Source organism: Cetorhinus maximus, chromosome 18, assembly GCF_964194155.1.
Source record: "Cetorhinus maximus chromosome 18, sCetMax3.hap1.1, whole genome shotgun sequence".
Taxonomy (NCBI): domain Eukaryota; kingdom Metazoa; phylum Chordata; class Chondrichthyes; order Lamniformes; family Cetorhinidae; genus Cetorhinus; species Cetorhinus maximus.
Genome location: NC_135896.1, coordinates 7,159,198 through 7,183,332, shown reverse-complemented (window position 1 = coordinate 7,183,332; position 24,135 = coordinate 7,159,198). Strand labels below are relative to the sequence as shown.

Below are 24,135 nucleotides of genomic sequence, written 5' to 3'. Positions count from 1 at the left end.
AGAGAGCGACGGAGCCGGGTGACGTCTTCAGAAAGCGACGGAGCCGGGAGGCTGAGGAGGAGAATATGGTGAGTGAGTGAGTGAAGGGGAGAGAGTGTGAGGAGGACGGAGTGTGAGGGAGGGGATGGCCCGGGCCGGAGGGGGGGATCCGGGAGAGACGCGGGGAATCCGCGCGGAGCCGGGATCCGGATCAGACCCGAGCGGCGGAAACTGTCAACTCATCATCACCCCTCCCCCACCCGGGAGAGCGAGGGAAGGGGAGAGAAAGGGAGAGGAGGGGGAGAGGGGGAAGGAAAGGGAGAGGAGGGGGAGAGGGGGAAGGAAAGGGAGAGGAGGGGGAAGGAAAGGGAGAGGAGAGGGGGAAGGGGAGAGGAAGGGGAGGGGGAGGACTTGGTAAAACTCCCACAGCCTCTGATAAACTGCACCATTTGACTGAGTGATTTCACTCTGATAAAGTGATCTCTCTTCATTGAATCTTATGGCACAGAGGGAGGCCATTTGGCCCATTGTACCTGTGCCAGTTTTCTGTTGTCCCACTGCCTGTGCTTTGTTTTGATGTGTCTGTTGTGTCTCCGTTGTTGGCTGTCTCCCCTCTGTGTCAGAAAATTCCAAGTTCAAGTCCCACTCCAGAGGCTTGAACGCAAATATCTTGGCTGACTCTGCAGTGCAATTGTGAGGGGGCACTGCATTGTCAGAATGATAAACATCCAGATGAGATGTTAAACTGAGGCCTTGACTGCCCTCACAGTTACCTGTGGCACTCTTTTGAAGAAGAGCAGGGGAGTTCTCCCCAGTATCCTCGTTAATATTTATCCCTCACACAACATCACACAAACAGATTATCTGCTCATTATCACGTCGCTGTTTGTGAAAGCTTGCTGTGCACAAATTGGCTCCCGCATTTCCTACCTTACAACAGTGACTGCACTTTGAAAATTACTTCATTGGTTGTAAAGCGCTTTGAGCCATTGGTGGTCGTGAATAAATACGGGTCTGTCTTTTCTTTTTTCTTTCAAGTATTTCCCTACAAATATTCTTTGCCTGCAAGTATTTATCTAATTCCCCCTTTTATTTTTGAATCTGCTTTGACCACCCTTTCAGGCAGTGCATTACAGATCATAACTCATTGCATGCAAAAATGTTTCTTTATGTCATCTCTGATTCTTTTGCCAGTCTCCTTAAATCTGTGTTGTCTGCTTACTGTCCTTTCTGTGTCTGGTAACGGTGTCTATTTATTTACTCATTCAAAATCATAAATGGCAATGATTATCTCTATAAAATCTCCTCATAACATACTCTGTTCTAGATATTTCATATCATTGAAGCCCTGTATTTCTGTTACCATCTTAATATATCTCCTCTACACTATCTCTATCCCATGACATCCATCCTATATCCTCTGCTATCCAGAACTGAACATGTTATTCAAGCTGAGGCCAAACCAGGGATTTTTTAAGTTTTTAGTATGACTTCCTTGCTTTTGTGCACTCTGTGCCTTTAATAGTAACATCTAGGGTCCTGTATGCTTTTTTAAAACCGATTCCTCAACTTTGTCCTGCCACTTTCAAAGATTTGTATATACACACCTCTAGTTCTGACAATTCCTGCACCTCCTTATGAGTGTTTCATTTAGCTTATATTGCCTTTCCTCATTCTTCCTACTAAAATGAATTACTTCACACTTCTGCATTAAATTCTATCTGTCACAGTTTTACCCATTTCACTAACCATTGTGTTGCTAAAGTATTGTTTCTTAAAATGTAGAAATTACTTAAATCAACATATAGTCATTGAGTCCTGTTTGCATTATATATTTTGGGTTATAAGTAATATGTATGTAAAGTGTAAAGGCAAAATACTGTAGATGCTGGAAATCTGAAACAAAAACAAAAAATGCTGGGGAAACTCAGCATCTCTCCATAGATGCTGTCAGACCTGCTGAGTTTTTCCAGCATTTTTTGTATTGTATATGTAAAGTGTACTTGTTTTGACTTTCTCTGACGTTGTCGAGCGTTTGGTGCTTGGTATATTTGTGCTTACAAGCAATGGTATTTTGATAAAATTTTAGAAGTATGAATGCTGGAAATCTGAAATAAAATTGAGAACATTGGCAATGCACAACAAATCTGTCAACATCTGAAAAAGGGAAGGACAGGTTAATGTTGTGAGTGCTAATGAGGCTCTAATAAATTCTAGTCAAGATGCAAAATCTCTTTTCAGACGTTGGAAGATATGCTGTGTACCTTTGGCATTCCCTGGCTTTATATATGATGTGTTTCTCAGAGTGGGAAAGGTGTATACATTGCTTGTTTGACCTGAGCAGAGGTACTGCTCAGCAAAGATTAAGAGAATCATAAAATGGTCACACTATAGAAGGAAGGCCATTCTGTCTGTCTGGCTCCTTTAGCTCATTTCCCTGCGTTATCCTCGTGGCCCTGCAAATTTCTTCTCTTCAGTTAATGATCCACTTTCCTTTTGAAAGCCATGATTGAATCTGCCTCCACCACACTCTTGGGCAGTATGTTCCAGATCCTAACCACTCGCTACGTAACAAGGGCTTTCCTTGTGTCCCCTCTTTTCATTGTAAATCTGTATCTTCTCATTCTCGAACCTTCCACCAATGTGAACAGTTTCTCTCCATCTATGCTGACCAGACCTCTCATGATTTTGAGCACCTCTATCAAATCTCCTCTCAACCTTCTCTTTGAGGAAAAGCAGCCCCAGCTTCCCCAGTCTATCCGCTGCAGTCCCTCATCACTGGAACCATTCTCGGAAATCTCTACTTGTACCCTCTGTAATTTAACATCCTTCCTAATTGCGGTGCCCAGAATTGGACACACTGCTTCAGTTGAGGTCAAGCCAGTGTTTCATAAAGATTCACCATAACGTCCTCGTTTTTGTTCTCTCTGCCTCTTTATTCTCTACATGAATAAAGTGGGGTAACTCCTGGTTTGTCTCTGCCTCCTCATTCTTCCATTGCGAGATCTTTCCTGGAGTAAACTCGTGGAGTTTTAAATTGAGTAAAATCTCAAAAGGCCTCTGGCATGCCTTTCACACAACCTTGCACATTCTCTCTTTTCAGATAGCAATCCAATTCCCTTTTGAATACCTCGATCGAACCTGCCTCCACCATCCTTTCAGGAAGTTTGCTCCAGACTCCAAGCGCCCTCTGGGTGAAAAAAATTTCCTCACATCACATTTACTCCTTTTGCCAATTATTTTGAATCTGTGCCCTCTCGTTCTTGATGTCGTTCTGAGTGGGAGCAGTTTCTTACTATTTACCCTGTCCATACCCCGCAGGATCTTGAATACCTTTATCAAGTCTCCTCTCAGCCTTCTTTTCTCCAAGGAAACCAATCCCAACCTCTCCAAACTATCCTCATGGCTATTGTTCTTTATCGCTGCAATCATTCGTGTGAATCTCCTCTGTACTCGTAGATTTCTGTGACTAGCACCAGGGTAAAATCCCCAACCATCAGCACCTCGCTCTAGTTTCTGCAAATACCACGTTCTAAAAAACACAAACTACGTTTTAATAGAAAAAAGAATCTTTAATTGTACTACATGATGGTGTTCAGTTTCACCTGCATTTACATTTATGAACTCAAGATCATCTTGTTTGGGGTAAAAATTGGACAATGTAAAAAAAAATAATGTAAGCTTTATGATAATACCATGTTTTAGAATTCTGAACATTTAACCTAGGCACAGCCATTATCCTAGCAGTAGGACAAAGAACAGCAGAAGCAACTGCTAACATTCTGATGAAAACAACATTTCACCCCAAACCATGTGCAACTTTGGGAGAGGTAATCGAAAACTTGCTCGAAGAGGGAGGAGCATCTTAAAGAAACAGAGAGAAAGGCAGAGTGACCCTTTCTGACTGATCCGGATTCATTCCAGTAACCCAGTCAGATGCTGTACTTTGCTCCAAGTCAGTGCAGCCTGAACAGCATTTCCTCACTGTGAATCTGGCCGGCATCATCATGGCCAATGTTTCAATGTGATGGGGAAACCTTTGGGTTTGGTGGAATGTGATCAGGAGTTCGCTGAAACATGGGAGGAAAGTTCTGCTTTTTATGATTGGGGAATAAAAGTGGAATCTCTCTACTTAAAAGGGAGAAAGACAGGTCTTAACCAATGTGAAAAGGAAAATAGAACTGATTTGTCAGGATGAAGACATTCAATAAGAGGCATTCTATTAAATGCTCTTCCTGTCCTCTAGATGGTGCAATTTGCTATAGTGCCCCCTCTCAGCCATTAATAACGTAAACTCCTGAGAGAGCCAAATAAAAAAAATCTCTGGGAAAGGGCTCTGGGAAATTCCTCCAAGAACAAGCATTCCTCATTCAACAATCTCTTTGAGGCTGATCAGCGCAGAAGACCATAAGACATAGGAGCAGAAATTAGGCCATTCGACCCATCGAGTCTGCTCCGCCATTCAATCATGGCTGATAAGTTTCTCAACCCCATTCTCCTGTTTTCACCCCGTAACCTTTGATCCCCTTACCAATCAAGAACCTATCTATCTCGCTCTTAAATACACTCAATGACCTGGCCTCCACAGCCTTCTGTGGCAATGAATTCCATAGATTTACCACTCTCTGGCTAAAGAAGTTTCTCCTCATCTCTGTTCTAAAAGGTCTTCCCTTTACTCTGAGGTTGTGCCCTCGGGTCCTAGTCTCTCCTACTAATGGAAACATCTTCCCCACGTCCACTCTATCCAGGCCTTTCAGTATTCTGGAAGTTTCAATCAGAATCCCCCTTATCCTTCTAAACTCCATCGAGTATAGACCCAGAGTCCTCAAACGTTCCTCATATGTTAAGCCTTTCATTCCTGGGATCATTCTCGTGAACCTCCTCTGGACCCTCTCCAGGGCCAGCACATCCTTCCTGAGATACAGGGCCCAAAATTGCACACAATATTCTAAATGTGGTCTGACCAGAGCCTTATAAAGCCTCAGCAGCACATCCCTGCTTTTATATTCTAGTCCTCTCGAAATAAATGCCAACATTGCATTTGCCTTCCTAACTACTGATTCAACCTGCAAGTTAACCTTAAGAGAATCCTGGACTAGGACTCCCAAGTCCCTTTGCACTCCAGATTTCTGAATTCTCTCCCCATTTAGAAAATAGACTATGCCTCTATTCTTCATACCAAAGTGCATGACCTCACCCTTGCCCACGTTGTATTCCATCTGCCACTTCTTTGCCCATTCTCCTAAACTGTCTAAATCCTTCTGCAGCCTCCCTGCCTCCTCAATACTACCTGTCCCTCCACCTATCTTTGTATCATCTGCAAACTTAGCCAGAATGCCCTCAGTTCCTTCATCTAGGTCATTAATGTATTAAGTGAAAATTTGTGGTCCCAACACTGACCCTTGCGGAACTCCACTAGTCACCGGCCGCCATCCTGAGAAGGACACCCTTATCCCCACTCTCTGCCTCCTGCCAGACAGCCAATCTTCTATCCATGCTAGTACCTTGCCTCTAACACCATGGGCTCTTATCTTACTGAGCAGCCTCCTGTGTAACATCTTGTCAAAAGCCTTCTGGAAGTCCAAGTAGATAACATCCATTGGCTATCCTTTGTCTAACCTACTCGTTACCTCCTCAAAGAATTCTAACAGATTTGTCAGGCATGACCTCCCCTTGATGACTTTTCCCTATTTTATCATGCACTTCCAAGTGCATCCAAGGATAATTGAGGTTGCTGACTGTACCTGTGGCCTGGCCTTGCTTCCATCACCAGCATCTCTTCTCCCAGAGGCTTTTTGCAACTCAAGGCGGATGTCATAACTTTAAAAATTATCACCAGTTGTCAGTAAATTAGATGCATGAGAGAGGCTATTGCACTTCTAGTAGCATTGCTTGCAGAGTCAGGTAGTGGTGTCACAGTTCATTCAGAGAGTCTGAGTTGCAGCATGTAGTTTTTACACGCATGTTATAGTCTGGAGCTATGGATCGTGATGGGTGGAGGCTCCAACATTCTTTCCATTAAATGGCTGACTAGGAATCTCTCACTCTTACCACCTGCCATTGGCATGTGTTGGAAGGATTTGCAGGTTGATACTCAACCTGTTTGGCTGCGTTATGAACGCACTTTCCTTGACCATCAAGACCTGGAGTGGGACTTGAACCCAGAACTTCTGGCTCAGAAGCAGGAATGCGACTCACTGTGCCACAAGACTTCGCCACAGAGTCTTGTAGTGCATTGTTTTACGTCAATGAGGTATTGTCAACAAAGCCTGATACAAGAAGTGTGTGTTATAGGCAAAACTTTTAAGATAGATATGTGTGTATATGTTAAATATCTGCAATAACTTGTTTCAGGGATTGATTAGGAACAGGAGTAGTCTGCTCAGCCCCTCAAACATGTTCCATCACTCAGTTAGATCATGGTTGATCTGAACCCAAGTCCATTGATCTGCCTCATTTTATGATCCCTGTGTCTTTTTATCCTTTTCAGGGTCAAAGCCAAAGTGGTGGTCATGGAGCTGGAAGTGGCAAGAAAGATGATAAGGTAAGTGTTTGAGCCTGTCTTTGCCATTCAGAATAAGTATTGTTATAGTATCTTAAACTGTAATTAAATGCACAGTGAAAGTCCCAGGCTGTTCATGTTATTAATTATTATGGATGGGCAATAAATGCTGGCCTAGCCAACAATGCCCACATCCCATGAAAGAACAAAAGAATGCACATTTAACAATTCGGCCTCACACTTGAAGGTTGTAGTGGTTAGAAGAAAGAAAACTGAACGTGTGAGGCGTGAATCGATCTGAGCACTTTCACAATATTGTGGCAAAAAAATCAAAATTCAAACTCATTCAAACAAACAGGCAAAAGTTTTACATAATTCTTCAGAAACCTCATAATAACAGCGGGAGGTATAGAGAGCGAGTCTGAGAGAGAACAGTGGCAGGTTTGCTATTTTTAAAAACTAATTTCCATAAATTGATCTCAAAATTTGCAATGAAAATGTTCGATTTATGCAGCAGAACTGTTTGAGATATTCAGGACACCATGCCAAAAGAAAAATGAAATGAACTGAACTTTAATAATATCCCATTCTGGTTATCTGAATGGAAATGCTATCAAAAGCATGAGCAGCCATTCTACTTCAAAAGGGAACTAAACAGAAACAATCAGGAATTCACTTTTCACTTCCAGCCGATCCTGATTGTGGTTGTTACGCTCCAAGACACCAGCTGCCACATCTTTACCATGATTTTGCGAGTCTGGTATCTTGCATCTACCTTAAACACTTGTAGATTATAATTCTTGTTCTGGGTCAGAATATTGCAGGTCCAGCCTCAGTGAGTGACTAATATGAGCAGATACTCCCATGCACTGTTGAGGCAGTGCTGTATTGTTCTTTCAATTCATAAACCTTGATGGTTCTAAAGCACAATATGTGCCCAATTATCCAAAGTACCTGTGCCAACTATATACTAGATTATTTCAGAAGTAATCCTACTGCCTATTCTAACAGTTGTTAAAGATCTCATGGCACTAGGCAAAGAAGAATAGGGAGGTCTCCCAAAATCTTGCCCAACATTACTGTCTTGTGCATTGCTTGTGGTTCAACCTTTACCCAACAGGTTAACTGATCGTTTACCTCACTGCTTCTTGTGGAAACTTGCTATGTGCAAAATCACCATTATATTTGCAGACAAGAGTCAGTGCACTTGAAAGTAATTCACGGCATATAAAACACACGGCGTTTTTAACATGATGGCCTTATATGAATGTGAGTCTTGTATTTTTTTTCCGTGATGCAGTTATCATGGAATGATGCAGCCACAGATGGAGGCCATTTGGCCCATTGTGCCTGTGCTGGCTCTTTGAAAGAGCTATCCAATTAGTCTCACTCCCTGACCCTTTCTCCATAGCCCTGCAAAAGTTTCCCCTTCAAGTATTTATCCAGTTCCCTTCTGAAGGTTACTATTAAATCTGCATCTACCAGCGTTTCAGGCTGTGCGTTCCAGATAATATCCATTCGCTATGTATAAGTTATTTAGCCATATTTACTTACAGGTTAAGCACATCTTGGCATGCTTTACTATTTATAATAAATCAGCTCAAGCCATAAACACACTAGAGCCAATCCACGTGGGGTTAATCTACTTTTTTTATAACGTGTCATTACAAAGTCTGATGCGCAGGAATACTTCTGGATGAAACGGATTTGTCTTTTGGTAAATCGTCCCAGTATTATGATGAGTATGAGCACTGCAAACGTGTTCATCCATGGAGTCTCAATCTCCTGACAACTGAAGCTGAACAATCACAGCTGCGGTTTATAACATTTCCTTTTTTTTGTAAGAAAGCAGATTTTAGTGTTTCACGGATGTTGTACTTTGTCCTAATCTTCACCTCATCCCTCATAGATTTATTTCCCTTTTAATAACTCAGCAATTGAAGAGTTTAGAATCAGCTACTGTTGATATTACAGAACTTAGCATTTCATGTCATCTTTTCCAGCTGCTTTTGGACATGTTAATTTCTGAGTGAAATCATTGGAACAAGCAAAGAAACCCCATTCTGGTCATAAGATTTCCAATTAAGTGTGTTGTCATGGTCTGACTGTGCAGTCAGTTACATTTGTTAGGCGCCATTCTCAGAGACAGCTGAATCGAATAGCACAAAAAGTGCAATACAGAAATTCGTCTCGTACATAAGAACATAAGAAATGTCCTTACAGGAGTCTGCTCCTCCATTCGATATGATCATGGCTGAATTTCTACATCACCACCACTTTCCTGGCTGATCCCTATTTCCTATAAATTCCCCAAAAATCTATCAATACCCAACGACTGAGCATCCACAGCTCTTGGGTAGAAAATTCCAAAGATTCGCAATCCTCTTAGCGAAGACATTTCTTTTCATCTCAGTCCTAATCCCTCATTCTGAGACTACAACTCCTAGTTTTAGACTCTGCGGCTGGGGGAAGTATCCTCTTAATTTCTGCCTTGTTAAGCCCTCTATGTTTTCATGAGATCACCTGTCATTCCTCTAAGCTCTAGAGAATATAAGAATACTCTATCTCAATATGTCATTTGTAATGTTCCCTTACTCTCCCGTTGTTTTCCTTTGTTTTAAATGACTGCTTCATAATGTAGGAACGCTGTTCGTCATGTTCCTGGGACCGTGTGATCCCTTTTATCCTTTGTTTGATGATTATGATTATTGCTGAAAAGAGAGTTATGTTGCCGAAGCCATCAGGACAAATGCAAGAATGCCAAATTTCAAACAATCTCAATTTCTGCTTCAGGAGAAAAGAGTGCTGATTGATTGGCTAGTAGACTCTGTTGGTCAAGGCGTTGCCATGGGGAAAGCAAAGGGGAACTATAGGCTCTCGAAGTAATTGAAAAAAGGCGCAAGGGTTGAATATATTTGCAGAGAATGGGCCCCTGTGTGAAGATAATCAGTCCTGTTTGTAACGTGGTTCATTTACGCTTGCTAGAAGCAACGTACATTCATACACCGGGATCTGTTTGTTGCAAACAAAAGGAGTATGTTCAAGCCTTGCACCTTTTTTGAATTATTCAGGAGCTTGTGGAGCCTATATTTCTCCATTGCCCTCTCTGTGGCAATGCCATGGCCAATCAAAGTCGACTTACCAACCAATCAGCACCCTTTTCTCCTGTAGTATAAATTGTTGTGATCGTTTGGAATTTGGCATTCTTGTGTTTGTCCAGTTGAGTGCAAGATGAAAAGCTTCGGCAACATGTCACTCTTTTCAGCAATACTATGACTATATAGACATTCTTGATGTGGTGACTGAGGTACAACAGTTTCCGTTATTACAGTCCTTACCTGTTTGTGAAATGACCATTTGATAGCTGATATCAGCTGGTCAAAATCTAGCTACAGGGCAGTGATGTGAATTCAGAAATGCATACTTTTTTTAATTCATTCATGGGGTGTGGGTGTTGCTGGCGTTTGGTGCCCATCCCTAATTGCCCTTGAGAAGGTGGTGGTGAGCTGCCTTCTTGAACCGCTACAGTCCCTCTGGTGTAGGTACACCCACAGTGCGGTTAGGGAGGGAGTTCCAGGACTTTGACCCAGCGACAGTGAAGGAACGGCGATATATTTCCAAGTCAGGATGGTGAGTGTCTTGGACAGGAACTTCCGGGTGGTGGTGTATGTGGATAAAGGTACACAGATTCGGCAGATTAAAAATAACTCTTTTGATAGGATAAGAAGAAGAAATATGAACCACCGGTTCCAACCAGAGTGGGAAAGAAAAAGAAGAAGACCAAAGGGCCTGATGCAGCCAGCAAGTTGCCCTTAGGTAAGGCAATGATCTGTTCATTTAAAAATATATCTGAATTTTGGATCTAATTTAACTGAATTCAGACAGCAACTGCATATCATTGCTTGCACACAGCCTTGATGTCAAACAATCATTGAATCACAAAGTTGCTTTATGGTTTTGAATTCACTCCTAAACTTGGTTTAATTCTGTTCCTTTTGTGTTCGTTTTCTGATGTGGTTTTAACCCATTTACTTCAGTTACTTTCTACATTGTGTTTGCTGTCTTGAGCTTTGCCACTGGAGCTCACATCTTGAGTCGCCTTCAGCAATTCCTGACTCTTCGTATTGAGGAGACACAGTTCCAGGTCCTCTTATGTAGACTGATTGGTTCCCTGATGGACAGCCCCTTAAAAAGCCTCGCCAAAACACTGACAACAGTTGTCAAAGCCTCCCTGTAAATCTTCCCTGAGAATAATTCATCTCTTTCATTCAATTGTAACAGTGACTCCTCACACACAATGCAGGCTGAAGTTGCTGAAGCTGGAGAGGATAAAAGATTATCTGTTAATGGAAGAAGAATTTATCAGAAACCAGGAACAAATGAAACCACTTGAAGAAAAACAAGAGGTTTGTACTGAGAGGATGTAGTGAACAAAAGTGGAACCATCTTTTGCAATGAGCCTTATAGTAATGATCACCCCACTCCCCTATCCAATACAGTATCACTGAAGCCTATATATAAACAGAAGTCATTTAGTCTAGTTAAGGTGTTCTATTCTAAACTAGTTCTGGATTCAAGGGCACAAATTCCAGTTAGCAGATTCAACACATCCCTATACATCCCACTACTGGATTTTTCAAGGCCAACAGAGAGATTCAAATCCTCACCGTCGCAGTAATACAGCAGCACTTTACCTCATCAGTGCCTGACACTGTCCAAAAAAACTGTTACAACTTATCTGAGTGTTGTAGGGGGGCTGATTCATAATCTAAGTGCGGTGCCTGAGCAACGGGTGCTGGAGAAGTTTCCAAACCCTGCCAGCACCCCTCCCATCTATTAGCCCAGGAAACACCTGACCCTGAAGAAGCAGACAGCACTAGACAACCAGGACATGAAGCTCCAGCCCTGACACTCCTGGCTCACCATGAATGCCAGCACCAACACATCAATTGAGCTGGATAAACACATGAGAGAGAAAGGATTAGAAGGATGTGTTGATGTGAGATGAAGTAGGGGTGGGAGTAGGCTCAGACCAGTTGGGCCGAATGGCCTATGCTGTACTTTCTATGTTATTCACATGAGCTGATCTGGTGTGATGGAGCAAGGCCTGCTCCTTTCTGTCTGGGCATGGAGCACCCAAACAGCACTGCACCAGTCGTGCTGACCCGTCTAGTTCTCATTCAATTTAATAATCAGTTTTAAAATCTGGAAGTAAAATACTGGTATCGGTGAAAGTGGATGTGAAGCTGTGGGATTGCTCTAAAAACATGATTGATACTCAATTATCCTTCAGGGAAGGAAAACTGTTCTTACCTGGTCTGCTCTATATCTGACTCCAGACCCACATCATAAGTTGAGAAATAGGAGGAGGAGTTAGCCACTCGGCCCCTTGAGCCTGTCCACCAGTCAGTAACATCACGGCTGATCTGATTGAGGCCTTAACTCCATTTTCCTGCCTGTCCCCTATAACCTTTGACTCCCTTGTCAGTCAAAAATCTGTCTAACCCAGCCTTGAATATATTCAATGACCCAGCTTCCATTGCTGACTGGGGAAGAGAATTCAAAGACTAATGACCCTCTGAGAGAAGATATTCCTTCTCATCGCTGCCTTATTTTGAAACTATGCCCCTTGGTTCTATATTCCCCCCACGAGAGGAAACATCCTCTCAGCATCTGCCCTTTCAAGCCCCCTCAAAATCTTACTTGTTTCAGTAAGATTCACATCAGCGTGCTTCACTCTTTACCTTCCTCTGAAATGCCTCACTGAGCCACTGTTATACCAAACCACTAGCTGTGATTTAAGAAGATGACCCAGCAACTCGGGGCAACTAGGTATGGGCAATAACTACTGGCCCTGCCAGCGATGCTAATGTTGTAAGAATGAAATTAAAAAGGTGTTGACTCTCTCTTTGGCCTCACAGGAGGAGAGGTCTAAAGTGGATGACCTGAGAGGGACACCAATGTCTGTGGGCACGTTGGAGGAAATCATAGATGACAACCACGCCATTGTGTCGACCTCTGTCGGCTCTGAGCATTACGTCAGCATCTTGTCATTCGTGGATAAAGATCTGCTTGAGCCTGGCTGCTCTGTGCTGCTCAATCATAAGGTAAAGAGCTATGTGTCGATCTTGGCCCCTTTCACTTTAAAGCTGGATCTTTCCTTGGTATTTGTACAGCTGTTTTAATGGTCAAGAAAGGGGATGAGAAATAACAAAGACCGGAAGTGATCAGTTTGGTATCTAATTCGAATATGTTCCCCATGATCATTGTTTGTTTTATTGTTGAGAAGCCTAGGTAGAGGGCCAAGGCCTGTATCTCTGGGTAGGACCAAATCAAAGGAGAAAAGAATGGGACAGGAGAAATGTCACGGAGTAGTGGTATGTTGACACAAAGCTTGGAGGAAGAGGAGTAAGAAGTTCCACAAAGTTACTGCAAAAGAGCCAGGCAGCCTAAGTGGCTCTAGGACTGTAGTGACAACCCAGAGATCACTGGTTCGAATCGCACCAAGGCAAGATGTAGAGCTGCGTTCAATTGGTGATTCTGGGGCTGGCAGCAGAAAGCTGCAGGTTTGTTGTAAAACTCAACAGATTAATAATTGTTCTTCGGGGAAGGGAATTTGTCGGCTGTACCTGGCTTAGCCCACAAGTGACTCAGATCCCATGCTACATGGGTGCCTCCTAGGGCAACTTGAACTGGGCATCAAATACGGTCTCATCAGCCACATCCTAAGAACGTAAAACATACAGTGTCTCAATTTAAATGGACGTAGGGAAGACCATTTCGAGTTTAGGAGGAAGGAATTTTTAGAGTGGCAGAGACCATAGTAATATTGATGCCAGGATGCTTCTTTCGAGTGGGTTCTTACCTCACCTGGTTCTAGATAGTAATGATGGTCATTAATGCATTTGCTGTGATTTGCTCTAAATTTGTTTTTAACCTACTTAAGAGTTGCCCATTGATATTTGTGCATAATTTTAATGCCTTCATGCACATCCCTCCCCTGCTACATCAAACCAAGTTCAGGCTATGTCAGAGCCCGGTATTCCTGAAACATTTTAAATAGCCTGCAAGCATAAAATGACAGGTTTTCTCCATCCTTTGCCTCAGGTCCACGCTGTGATTGGGGTGCTGACGGATGACACGGATCCACTAGTGACTGTTATGAAAGTGGAGAAGGCTCCGCAGGAGACATATGCTGACATCGGCGGCTTAGACAGTCAGATCCAGGAAATCAAGGCGAGAGCTGCTTTTTCTCTTTAATAAAACAAAATTCAGTGATCCCTTCAACCCCAGTGTGTTCGTGTTCTGAAATAAAATGCCCAACAATTCGTGCTGCTGTTTGGGCAATTGCCACTTTTAGGTGAGAAAAGGAACTATTGGGAGCCTGTATGATGTATTAAATAAGGAAGGGGAGCGATTACCTCTCCCAGTGGCGTTGCCTATAACAGATTGAAAACTATACTTTTATAACAATGGGGTGGTTATCAGGCATGTATGATGTGCAGCCTGTGACAAGAAGGAAATGTGTACACTTTGGGAACTAGGTGTTCTGTGCTAGACATTTAATCTAATGCTGGTCGATCTCCTGAGTTGCACGTGCGGAGTGCAGACAAAGTGTAGTTTTCAGATGAAGTGTAGTTGATGTTTCATAATCCATTCCCCATTTTAAAATCATATTCTGTCCTTAATTTTATATAACGCACTGGATTTCATATTATTATTCATACTTGAGTAATATTGACAATTTGCAAAAGTAGGCTCGGTTGGAGTTACCTGGTGTTGCAGGCCGAGGAGCTGGGAAATGTTACAGTGCCACCACTGGCAACAAGATGTAATTACAACATGACTAGTTTACATAAAAAATTTGCATTACGAATGTGACATTAGGAATTTCTAATGAAGCAGAAGTGACACACAAGTGTGTGTGGGTATATTTCGATTAATATATTCATCAGGACATAAGAAATAAGAGCAGGAGTAGGCCATTCAGTCATTCAAGCCAGCTCGATCTGATGTGGCCTTAACTCCATTTTCCTGCCTGTCCTCCATAACCCTTCACTCCCTTCGATCAAAAATCTGTCTAACTCAGCCTCATTGCTCGGTAGGGGAGAGAATTCCAAGCATAACGATCCTCTTGAGAAGAGAAATTCCTCCTCATCTTCATCATAAATTAGAGACCTCCTGTTTTGAAAATGTGCCCCCTCGTTCTAGATTCCCCCATGAGAGGAAACATGCTCTCAGCATCTACCCTAACAAGTCCCCTCAGAATGTTATGTTTTTGAATGAGTACAGGCCCAACCTCCTCAGCCTTTCCTCATTAGACAACTCCTTCATCCCTAGAATCAACCTAGTGAACCTTCTCTGAACTGTCTCCAGTGCACTTATGTCCCTCCTTAAGTACAGTGACTAAAACTGCACACAATACTCTAGGTGTGTGGTCTCACCAATGTCTTTTACAGTTGTAGCAAGATTTCCCTTCTTACTCCACCCTTTTGCAATATTCCATTAGCCGCCTTAATTAATTGCTGTGCCTGCATTTTTTAAAAAAGTGTATTATTTTTGTAGGAATCTGTAGAACTTCCACTTACCCATCCTGAATATTATGAAGAAATGGGAATTAAGCCTCCTAAAGGAGTTATTCTGTATGGAGCACCTGGCACAGGTAAACTGTATCTTTAAATTGTCAGTGTTCATTTAATGATTTTTAAAAAAATCCATTCTATCTATTCAGTGATATCAGGATAAAAGTTGCTGTTAAAATAGTGATGCTATTAGTGTTTCTACTTACTGCTGTCAGAGTAACCCAGCTGAGGGGTTATAGTGCACTTTGATGGAGTTGGTGACTCCAGTGCATTTTGTGCATAGTGCTGGGATTGTCCTAGCCGTTTCAAACTGGGTTTCTACCTTGAGTTTATGCTCAGTATAAAACTGTAGGGCATGACAGTCAAGCTGCATTTATTTCAGCTGCTCAGCTGCTATCCAGGCCCATAGAGCTAGCTCTCTGGGCACCTGAACAGTGCTGTCCAAGCACCACGATAAGTGGATGCATTGCAGGCACATTGATATCACCTTGTCCTGAAAACCACCCAATGTTCTGTCCTTTGTGAATTATGAGTGGGATCCTGCAACTGGTTGGGAGAGTTTACCCCTCAGTAACAGTCTTGGGCTTGTTTAATAACTCATCTGAAAGATATATCGCTCTCCCTCGGTGCCAGACTAGAGTTTGTGCTCAAGCCTCTGGAGTGGGGCTTGAACCCAGGATCTTCTGATTGAAGCAAGAGGTGATACCAACCAAGCCAAGGCTGTTCAGGGGTGGACACATACGAATAGCTGTTCATATGTGAACTTGCACCTCCTGTCATAGGGTCAGAGTCATTACTGCACAGAAAACGACCACTTGGTCCATGGAGTCTGTGCTGGTTCTCTGTAGAGTAATCCAATCAGTCCCGGGGAGTAAGATTAATTTGTTCAGCGTGTTAGATGTTTCTAATATTCAATCTCAGTGGAATCACGCTGATTGGAACTGGCCACTGCTGAATGGCTGTCGGAAATTCTGTAAACAGCCCAACTTGTTGACCTGTGCCCTTTGTTTATTGATGCTCAGGTAAGACTCTATTAGCTAAAGCGGTTGCAAACCAAACCTCAGCCACCTTCCTGCGAGTGGTTGGCTCGGAGCTCATCCAGAAGTACCTAGGGGACGGGCCGAAACTCGTACGTGAGCTGTTCCGAGTCGCGGAGGAGCACGCCCCCTCCATCGTGTTCATTGATGAAATCGATGCAATTGGCACAAAGAGGTAAAGTGGATTAAGAAGTGTCTTTGAGCCCAGTTACAATCTGGTATATGGGTTAAAAGCTGTTTCTTGAGTTTGGTACTATTAATAAAGAGAAACTTGCATTTATATAGCATTTTTCACATCCTTAGGACATCCCAAAGCATGTACTTTTGAAGGGTTGTCACTGTTGTAATGTAGGAAAATGTGGCAATCAATTTGCACACAGCAAGATCCCACAGGCAGCAATGTGTTATTGAGCAGATCATCTGTTCTGGTGACTTTGGTTGAGGGGTAAATATTGGTTTGGGACACCTGGAAGAATTCCCCTGCTTTTTTCCGAAATGGTGACAGGGGATCTCTTATGCCCACCTCAGAGGGCAGGCAGGGCTTGTTTAATATCTCATTTGAAAGATGCACCACTCTCTGTTGGTGCCAGACTAGAGTTTGTGCTCAAGTCTCTGGGGTGGGGCTTGAACAATCTTCCGACTGAGGCAACTGTGATACCAGCCAAGCCAAGGCTGTTCACATGGGCACAAACAAAGTTGTTCATTTCTGAACAATTATACATGTTGACAGGAGGCTTATGGCCCAATGGGAAGCTAGATTTAGCTGCCTGAGGGAGAAAGGACTTATTAACCACTGGTTACAGGCCGCTCACCATCATAAGCATTGCTAGATGAAAAAAAAACCAAGATTCACCTAGTTCACTTTCTACCATCCTAGTAGCCGCACAATACAATGATAATCATAGGTCCAAAGTCTCCTGTGCCTCTTAAGCCCTACACTCCACCATATATCATGTCACATCCTTGGTGCTCTCTATGTTAGTCAGTTCTTGAGCGCAGATTGAGTCTTAAACCCAGGTGGTTCTTGGTCCAAATGGTTCACTGCTACAATTCCATTGGAGGTGGTACTGCTCGCGAGTGGTTTCCTGTACTCTCAGCCTGCTGGTGTTTGGTGAGGATCCTCTGGTTCTTGCTGTAGATGTTGTGCTTGCCGCTGGTGTATGGCCGTTCTGACTGTTGATTGGCATTTCGTTCTCAGGTATGACTCCAATTCCGGTGGTGAACGGGAAATCCAGCGTACGATGTTGGAGCTTCTTAACCAGCTGGATGGATTTGACTCTCGGGGAGATGTGAAAGTTATTATGGCCACAAACAGGATAGAAACACTGGACCCAGCTCTCATCAGGCCAGGTGAGTTTACAGCCAATCAATAAACAGAAGTTGCTGTTTAATCAGTTCGACGGTGCAACTGAAATGCAACTAGATTTGAAATCATTTTTAAACTCCAAAAACTGGAAATTTGAGATGGAAGAGGTATATGTCAGAGATCAGCAATGGAAAACACAATGCAGGTTAACACTTTCGTTAGAGATTCCTTGGTAGTGTGCTCTTTCAGAACCTCATGGGCTTTTAATTCAATTCCGATGTTCTCCGATTGTATGTTACAAAACCTGGTTACTTAACCAAATGTTGCTCATTGAACCCCACTTAAAGGAGTGAGAGCCAGCCCTGGCGAATTATGCTGTTGACTGCATATCACTCTGAGCGGACATCAGAGTTTAACCCCATGCATGTTTACGCACAAGTGAACTATGCTAACGTTTACTGTTAGTGAAGTGCCACACGAGCCATGATTACACAGAAGCTTTGAATCCTGCACCAGGGTTTTAATGCACTGACTGCATTGCTAGGGGAGTGTTGCATTGTCAGAGGTGCTGTCTTCCAGGCAGACATTGAACCAATTTGTTGTTCAGCTTATCATTCACAGTAGAGCCCAGAGTTTCCCCTTCACCAGTGCCATCAGCAAACAAACTGGTCATTGGGATGTTCTACCACTGATCATTTGCTGCATTTTTTAAAAAAATTAACTCTCAGCATGTTGGTGTCACTGACAAAGTCAGTGTTTATTGCCTATCCTTAATTTCTCTTGAAGGTGGTGTGAGCCACTGCAGTCCTGGTGGTGAAGGTACTCTCAGTGATTATACTTTGTAGTCACAGTATATCTAAGTTGCTAGTTTTGGCAAGTTAGGAGTCAGCCACATGCTGTGGATCTGGAGCCATACATAGGCCAGACCGGGTAAGGATGGCAGATTTCCTTCCCTAAAGGGCCAGATTTGTTTTTAAGGACAGTTCAGTAGTTTCCTGGTCACCATTACTGATCGCTTTAAGCCCAGATTCATTTAATTAATTGAATTTTAAATTCCCTCAGCTGCCCTGGTGGGATTTGAACTTGGCACCGGCTCATTAGTCCAGAACTCTGAATTACTCGTCCAGCGATGTAACCACTATGCTACCATACCCCCTCTGCCTACATAATAATCACTGCACACCAAAAATAAATTGTGTGGAACACTTTTGAGACATTTGACACTGTGATGAGATGCTGTACAAATGCAAGTCTTTTTTCTTATTTTGATTTTGTCCTTTAGGGCTGGAAATCTGCTGTCCTTACCCGGTCTGGCCTACATGTGACCCCAGACCCGCAGCAATGTGGTTGACTCTTAAAATGCCCTCTGAACGAGAGCAGTTAGGGATGGGAAATAAATACTGGCCTAGCCAGTGACGCCCACATCCCATGAACGAAATTAAAAAAAAAAAATTTCTGTCATTCCAGGGAGGATTGATCGTAAGATTGAATTTCCTCTCCCGGATGAAAAGACCAAGAGACGTATCTTCCAGATCCACACAAGCAGAATGACAGTAGCCCAAGACGTCAGCCTGGATGAACTGATCCTGGCTAAAGATGATCTGTCTGGGGCAGATATTAAGGCAAGTGGGGTATTTTCCTTTTTCTCTCTCTTGTGTTTCTCCTCATCTCTAATGCTAGATTGATTCCTGGGATGAGGGGATTGTCCCATGAAGAGGAATTGAGTAGAATGGGCCTGTATTCTCTGGAGTTTAGCAGAATGAGAGGGGATCTCATAAAAATGTATAATATTAAGAGGGTTTGAGACGATTGGCTGGCTGGAGAGTCTAGATCTAGCGGTCACAATCTCAGGATAGGGGGTCGACTATTTGGACTGAGATGAGGAGAAATTTCTTCTCTCTCATTGGGTGTCAGCAGTGTGAACCTTTGAAATCCTCTACCCCAGAGAGCGAGCTGTGGATCTCAGTTGATGCATATATTTAAGACAGTGACTAATAGACTTTTGGACTCTGAGAATCCAGGCATATGGGGATCAGCTGGGAAAGCTGAGTTGATGTAGTTCAGCCGTCACCTTGTTAAATGGTAAAGCAGGCTTGAGGACTCATACTGCCTACTCCTGCCGTTATTCCTTATTTTCTTACACAGGAGTCTGTCGCTCTTGCCGTGGATGGTTCTACAGGAGCTGACTCACTCTCTGGTACTTCTCCCAAGTGCGAGTCTGGCCAGTGAGCATCAACAAGCCGTTTAACTCTGTAGAATATCACAGCCAGACTCCAATCCCATTGTCAAACATGTCCTCCCCAGCAGAGGTCACCAGATAGCAAGAGAGGAGAGTGGGAACCCTGGGCTGTTTTACATCTGGGGTATCCGTTTGACTCCGTTGGCAGCAACCTTGCCTCTGAAGCAGAAGATTGAAGCCCCACTCCCGAGACTTGAGCAGCTAATATAGGTTGGCACTAAGAAGTGTAGCATGCCGAAGGTGCTGTATCGGATGAGATGTTAAACCGAGGTTGCCTGCTTGGGATGTTAAAAATCCCATGGCATTATTCAAAGAATGTCGGGAGAAATCCCAATTCGCCTGGACAACATTCCTTCCTCAGCCACCAGGCACAGAATCACTGCTCTGGCATCTCGTTTTTCCCTGTCACCTAAGACAGTCAGAATATTTAAGTTTGGAATCTTGCTGTGTACAAAATTGCTGCTGCCAGCTGCATTTGCCCATATAGCAAATCACAGCACCTCAGCACTTTGTGATGTTTACAAGCAATCTAATGAATTCTACACGTACAGGCTCCTCATCTAAATGTATCTTGTTTGGCTACAAATTGTCATTAGAAATATGACAGCAAGTTCTCTCTGTTAATGACAAAAAGCTAAAAGCTACTGCGGATGCTGGAAATCCAAAACAAAAACAGAATTACCTGGAAAAACTCAGCAGGCCTGGCAGCGTCGGTGGAGAAGAAATCAGTTAACGTTTCGAGTCTTCATGACCCTTCGGCAGAACTGAGTATAGTTAGGAGAAAGATGAAATATAAGCTGGTTTAAGGTGGGGGGGCGGGGGGAGAGAGAGAAGTTGAGGGTGTGGTGATTGTGGAGATAAGCAAGCAGTGATAGGAGCAGATAATCAAAAGATGTCACAGACAAAAGGATCAAAGAGGTGTTGAAGGTGGTGATATTGTCTAAGAAAATGTGCTAATTAAGAATGGATGGCAGGACACTCAAGGTACAGCTCTAGTGGAGGTGGGGTGGAAAGACTGACAAGGTATTAGTTGTAGATTTAAAAATAATGGAAATAGGTGGGAAAAGAAAAATATATAAATTATTGAAAAAAACAACAGGGAGGGGGAAGAAACGGGGTGGGGATGGGGGGAGGGAGTTTAAGATCTAAAGTTGTTGAATTCAATATTCAGCCTGGAAGGCTGTAAAGTGCCTAGTCGGAAGATGATGTGCTGTTCCTCCAGTTTGCGTTGGGCTTCACTGGAACAATGCAGCAAGCCAAGGACAGACATGTGGGCAAGAGAGCAGGGTGGAGTGTTAAAATGGCAAGCGACAGGGAGGTTTGGGTCTTTCTTGCGGACAGACCGCAGGTGTTCTGCAAAGCGGTCGCCCAGTTTGCGTTTGGTCTCTCCAATGTAGAGGAGACCGCATTGGGAGCAATGAATGCAGTAGACTAAGTTAGGGGAAATGCAAGTGAAATGCTGCTTCACTTGAAAGGAGTGTTTGGGCCCTTGGACGGTGAGGAGAGAGGAAGTGAAGGGGCAGGTGTTGCATCTTCTGCGTGGGCATGGGGAGGTGCCATAGCTGGGGGTTGGGGAGTAGGGGGTGATAGAGGAGTGGACCAGGGTGTCCCGGAGGGAACGATCCCTACAGAATGCCGCCAGGGTGGGTGAAGGGAAGATGTGTTTGGTGGTGGCATCATGCTGGAGTTGGCGGAAATGGCAGAGGATGATCCTTTGAATGCGGAGGCTGGTGGGGTGATAAGTGAGGACAAGGGGGACCCTATCGTGTTTCTGGAAGGGAGGAGAAGGCGTGAGGGCGGATGCGCGGGAGATGGGCTGGACACGGTTGAGGGCCCTGTCAACTACCATGGGTGGAAAACCTCGGTTAAGGAAGAAGGAGGACATGTCAGAGGAACTGTTTTTGAAGGTAGCATCATTAGAACCGATGCGACGGAGGCGAAGGAACTGAGAGAATGGGATGGAGTCCTTACAGGAAGCGGGGTGTGAGGAGCTGTAGTCGAGGTAGCTGTGGGAGTCGGTAGGCTTGTAATGGATATTGGTGGACAGTCTATCATCAGAAATTGAGACCGAGAGGTCAAGGAAGGGAAGGGAAGTGTCAGAGATGGACCATGTGAAAATGATGGAGGGGTGGAGATTGGAAGCAAAATTAATAAATTTTTCCAGGTCCCGACGAGAGCATGAAGCAGCACCGAAGTAATCATCGATGTACCGGAGAAAGAGTTGTGGGAGGGGGCCGGAGTAGGACTGGAACAAGGAATGTTCCACATACCCCATAAAGAGACAGGCATAGCTGGGGCCCATGTGGGTACCCATAGCCACACCTTTTATTTGGAGGAAGTGATAGGAGTTAAAGGAGAAATTGTTCAAAGTGAGAACAAGTTCAGCCAGACGGAGGAGAGTAGTGGTGGATGGGGATTGTTCGGGCCTCTGTTCAAGGAAGAAGCTAAGGGCCCTCAGACCATCCTGGTGGGGGATGGAGGTGTAGAGGGATTGGACGTCCATGGTAAAGAAGAAGAGGTTGGGGCCAGGGAACTGGAAATTGTTGATGTGACGTAAGGTGTCAGAGGAATCACGGATGTAGGTGGGAAGGGACTGGACAAGGGGAGAGAGAAGGGAGTCAAGATAACGAGAAATGAGTTCCGTGGGGCAGGAACAGGCTGACACGATCGGTCTGCCGGGACAGTTCTGTTTGTGGATTTTGGGTAGGAGGTAGAAGCGGGCCGTCCGAGGTTGGGCGACTATCAGGTTAGAAGCTGTGGGAGGAAGATCTCCAGAGGAGATGAGGTCAGTGACAGTCCTGGAAACAATGGCTTGATGGTCAGTGGTGGGGTCATGGTCCAGGGAGAGGTAGGAGGAAGTGTCTGCGAGTTGACGCTCAGCCTCCGCGAGGTAGAGGTCAGTGCGCCAGACAACAACAGCACCACCCTTGTCAGCGGGTTTGATGACAATGTTGGGGTTGGACCTGACAGAACGGAGTGCAGTAAGTTCAGAGAGAGACAGATTAGAATGGGTGAGAGGAGCAGAGAAATTGAGATGGCTAATGTCACGCCGACAGTTCTCAATGCAAAGATCAAGAGAAGGTAAGAATCCAGAGGGAGGGGTCCAGGTGGAGGGAGAATATTGGAGGTGGGTAAAAGGATCCGTTGAACGGGGAGAGGACTCCTGCCCACATGTCTGTCCTTGGCTTGCTGCATTGTTCCAGTGAAGCCCAACGCAAACTGGAGGAACAGCACCTCATCTTCCAACTAGGCACTTTACAGCCTTCCAGGCTGAATATTGAATTCAATAACTTTAGATCTTAAACTCCCCCTCCCCCCATCCCCACCCCATTTCTCCCCCCTCCCTGTTGTTTTTTTCAATAATTTATATAGATTTTTCTTTTCCCACCTATTTCCATTATTTTAAAATCTACAACTAATACCTTGTCAGTCTTTCCACCCCACCTCCACTAGAGCTGTACCTTGAGTGTCCTGCCATCCATTCTTAATTAGCACATTTTCTTAGATAATATCACCACCTTCAACACCTCTTTGATCCTTTTGTCTGTGACATCTTTTGATTATCTGCTCCTATCACTGCTTGCTTGTCCCTACAACCACCCCCCCCCAACACCCCCCCCTCAACTTCTCTCCCCCCGCCCCCCCCACCTTAGACCAGCTTATATTTCATCTTTCTCCTAACTATACTCAGTTCTGCCAAAGGGTCATGAAGACTCGAAACGTTAACTGATTTCTTCTCCACCGATGCTGCCAGACCTGCTGAGTTTTTCCATGTAATTCTGTTTTTGTCTCTCTGTTAATGAGTTCACCATACTGGGATTTCTATACTTAGACAGAACTAACAATGGAATGTGAGATTGAATGGGTTCCTTTATCCCTGTTTGCAGGCTATCTGTACAGAAGCTGGTTTGATGGCCCTGCGTGAGCGAAGGATGAAGGTTACCAACGAAGACTTCAAGAAGTCGAAAGAAAACGTCTTGTACAAGAAACAAGAGGGCACACCCGAAGGATTGTACCTTTAACTCTTGACTGGATACCTCACATAAACCTTCCTGCCTTCCTTCTGCTGTAGAACTTCTTCGAGGCTTTCCAGGTGTGGGAGTTTGAGGCTGGAGATTTTATGTATTTTTTTTTTGTGTAGCTTATATTATCCACCTGGACAGGGGAGAGCTTATAACCTGTAAGTCATATCTTAATGAATAAAGTGTTATCTGCACATGTTTTGAAATGACCTATGGTGGTTCCTGCTGGCTTCTGCAGCACTGACGATTTGAAAAGATGGGCTGCTCTGGTTTGTCTTTACTCGAAATGGGAAACTCCTCAAACCCCTTCCTTCTGGAAGTGACTTGTCCTTTTACCTCAGCTCTAGGTGTGAATCTAGACCAGACTGGTGCTACGAGCATCTCTTTTCTCTGTCAGCTGTGAACGAGACGTGTGTAGTGTTGTAAGGATGCCTCAGCCCAGCTCCCACCACATATGCAGGACCACAA

At 44.0% G+C, this 24,135-nt stretch overlaps 1 protein-coding gene across 2 annotated transcripts; it reads left to right on the top strand.

Annotated features, from left to right (window-relative positions):
• Positions 1 to 23,876, top strand: LOC144692911 (26S proteasome regulatory subunit 4). Of its 2 annotated transcripts, none has more exons than XM_078562029.1 (11): positions 1 to 68; positions 6,470 to 6,523; positions 10,201 to 10,297; positions 10,763 to 10,887; positions 12,403 to 12,588; positions 13,589 to 13,717; positions 15,047 to 15,143; positions 16,086 to 16,275; positions 17,299 to 17,450; positions 18,874 to 19,028; positions 23,533 to 23,876. In XM_078562029.1, exons 1-11 carry the CDS (start codon positions 66 to 68, stop codon positions 23,665 to 23,667), a joined length of 1,323 nt encoding a protein of 440 aa, XP_078418155.1. In that variant the 5' UTR covers positions 1 to 65; the 3' UTR covers positions 23,668 to 23,876. The 2 variants fall into 2 exon arrangements, with proteins under 2 accessions (XP_078418155.1, XP_078418156.1); XM_078562030.1 differs by lacking the exon at positions 1 to 68 and adding an exon at positions 430 to 991.
• The last annotated feature ends 259 nt before the right edge of the window (positions 23,877 to 24,135 follow it).

Excerpts from the sequence above, each read along its gene's own strand:
- LOC144692911 (XM_078562029.1), top strand. Across the intron at positions 10,888-12,402 it reads CACTTGAAGAAAAACAAGAG|GAGGAGAGGTCTAAAGTGGA; the intron begins GTTTGTACTGAG and ends TTGGCCTCACAG. Across the intron at positions 19,029-23,532 it reads TGTCTGGGGCAGATATTAAG|GCTATCTGTACAGAAGCTGG; the intron begins GCAAGTGGGGTA and ends CCCTGTTTGCAG.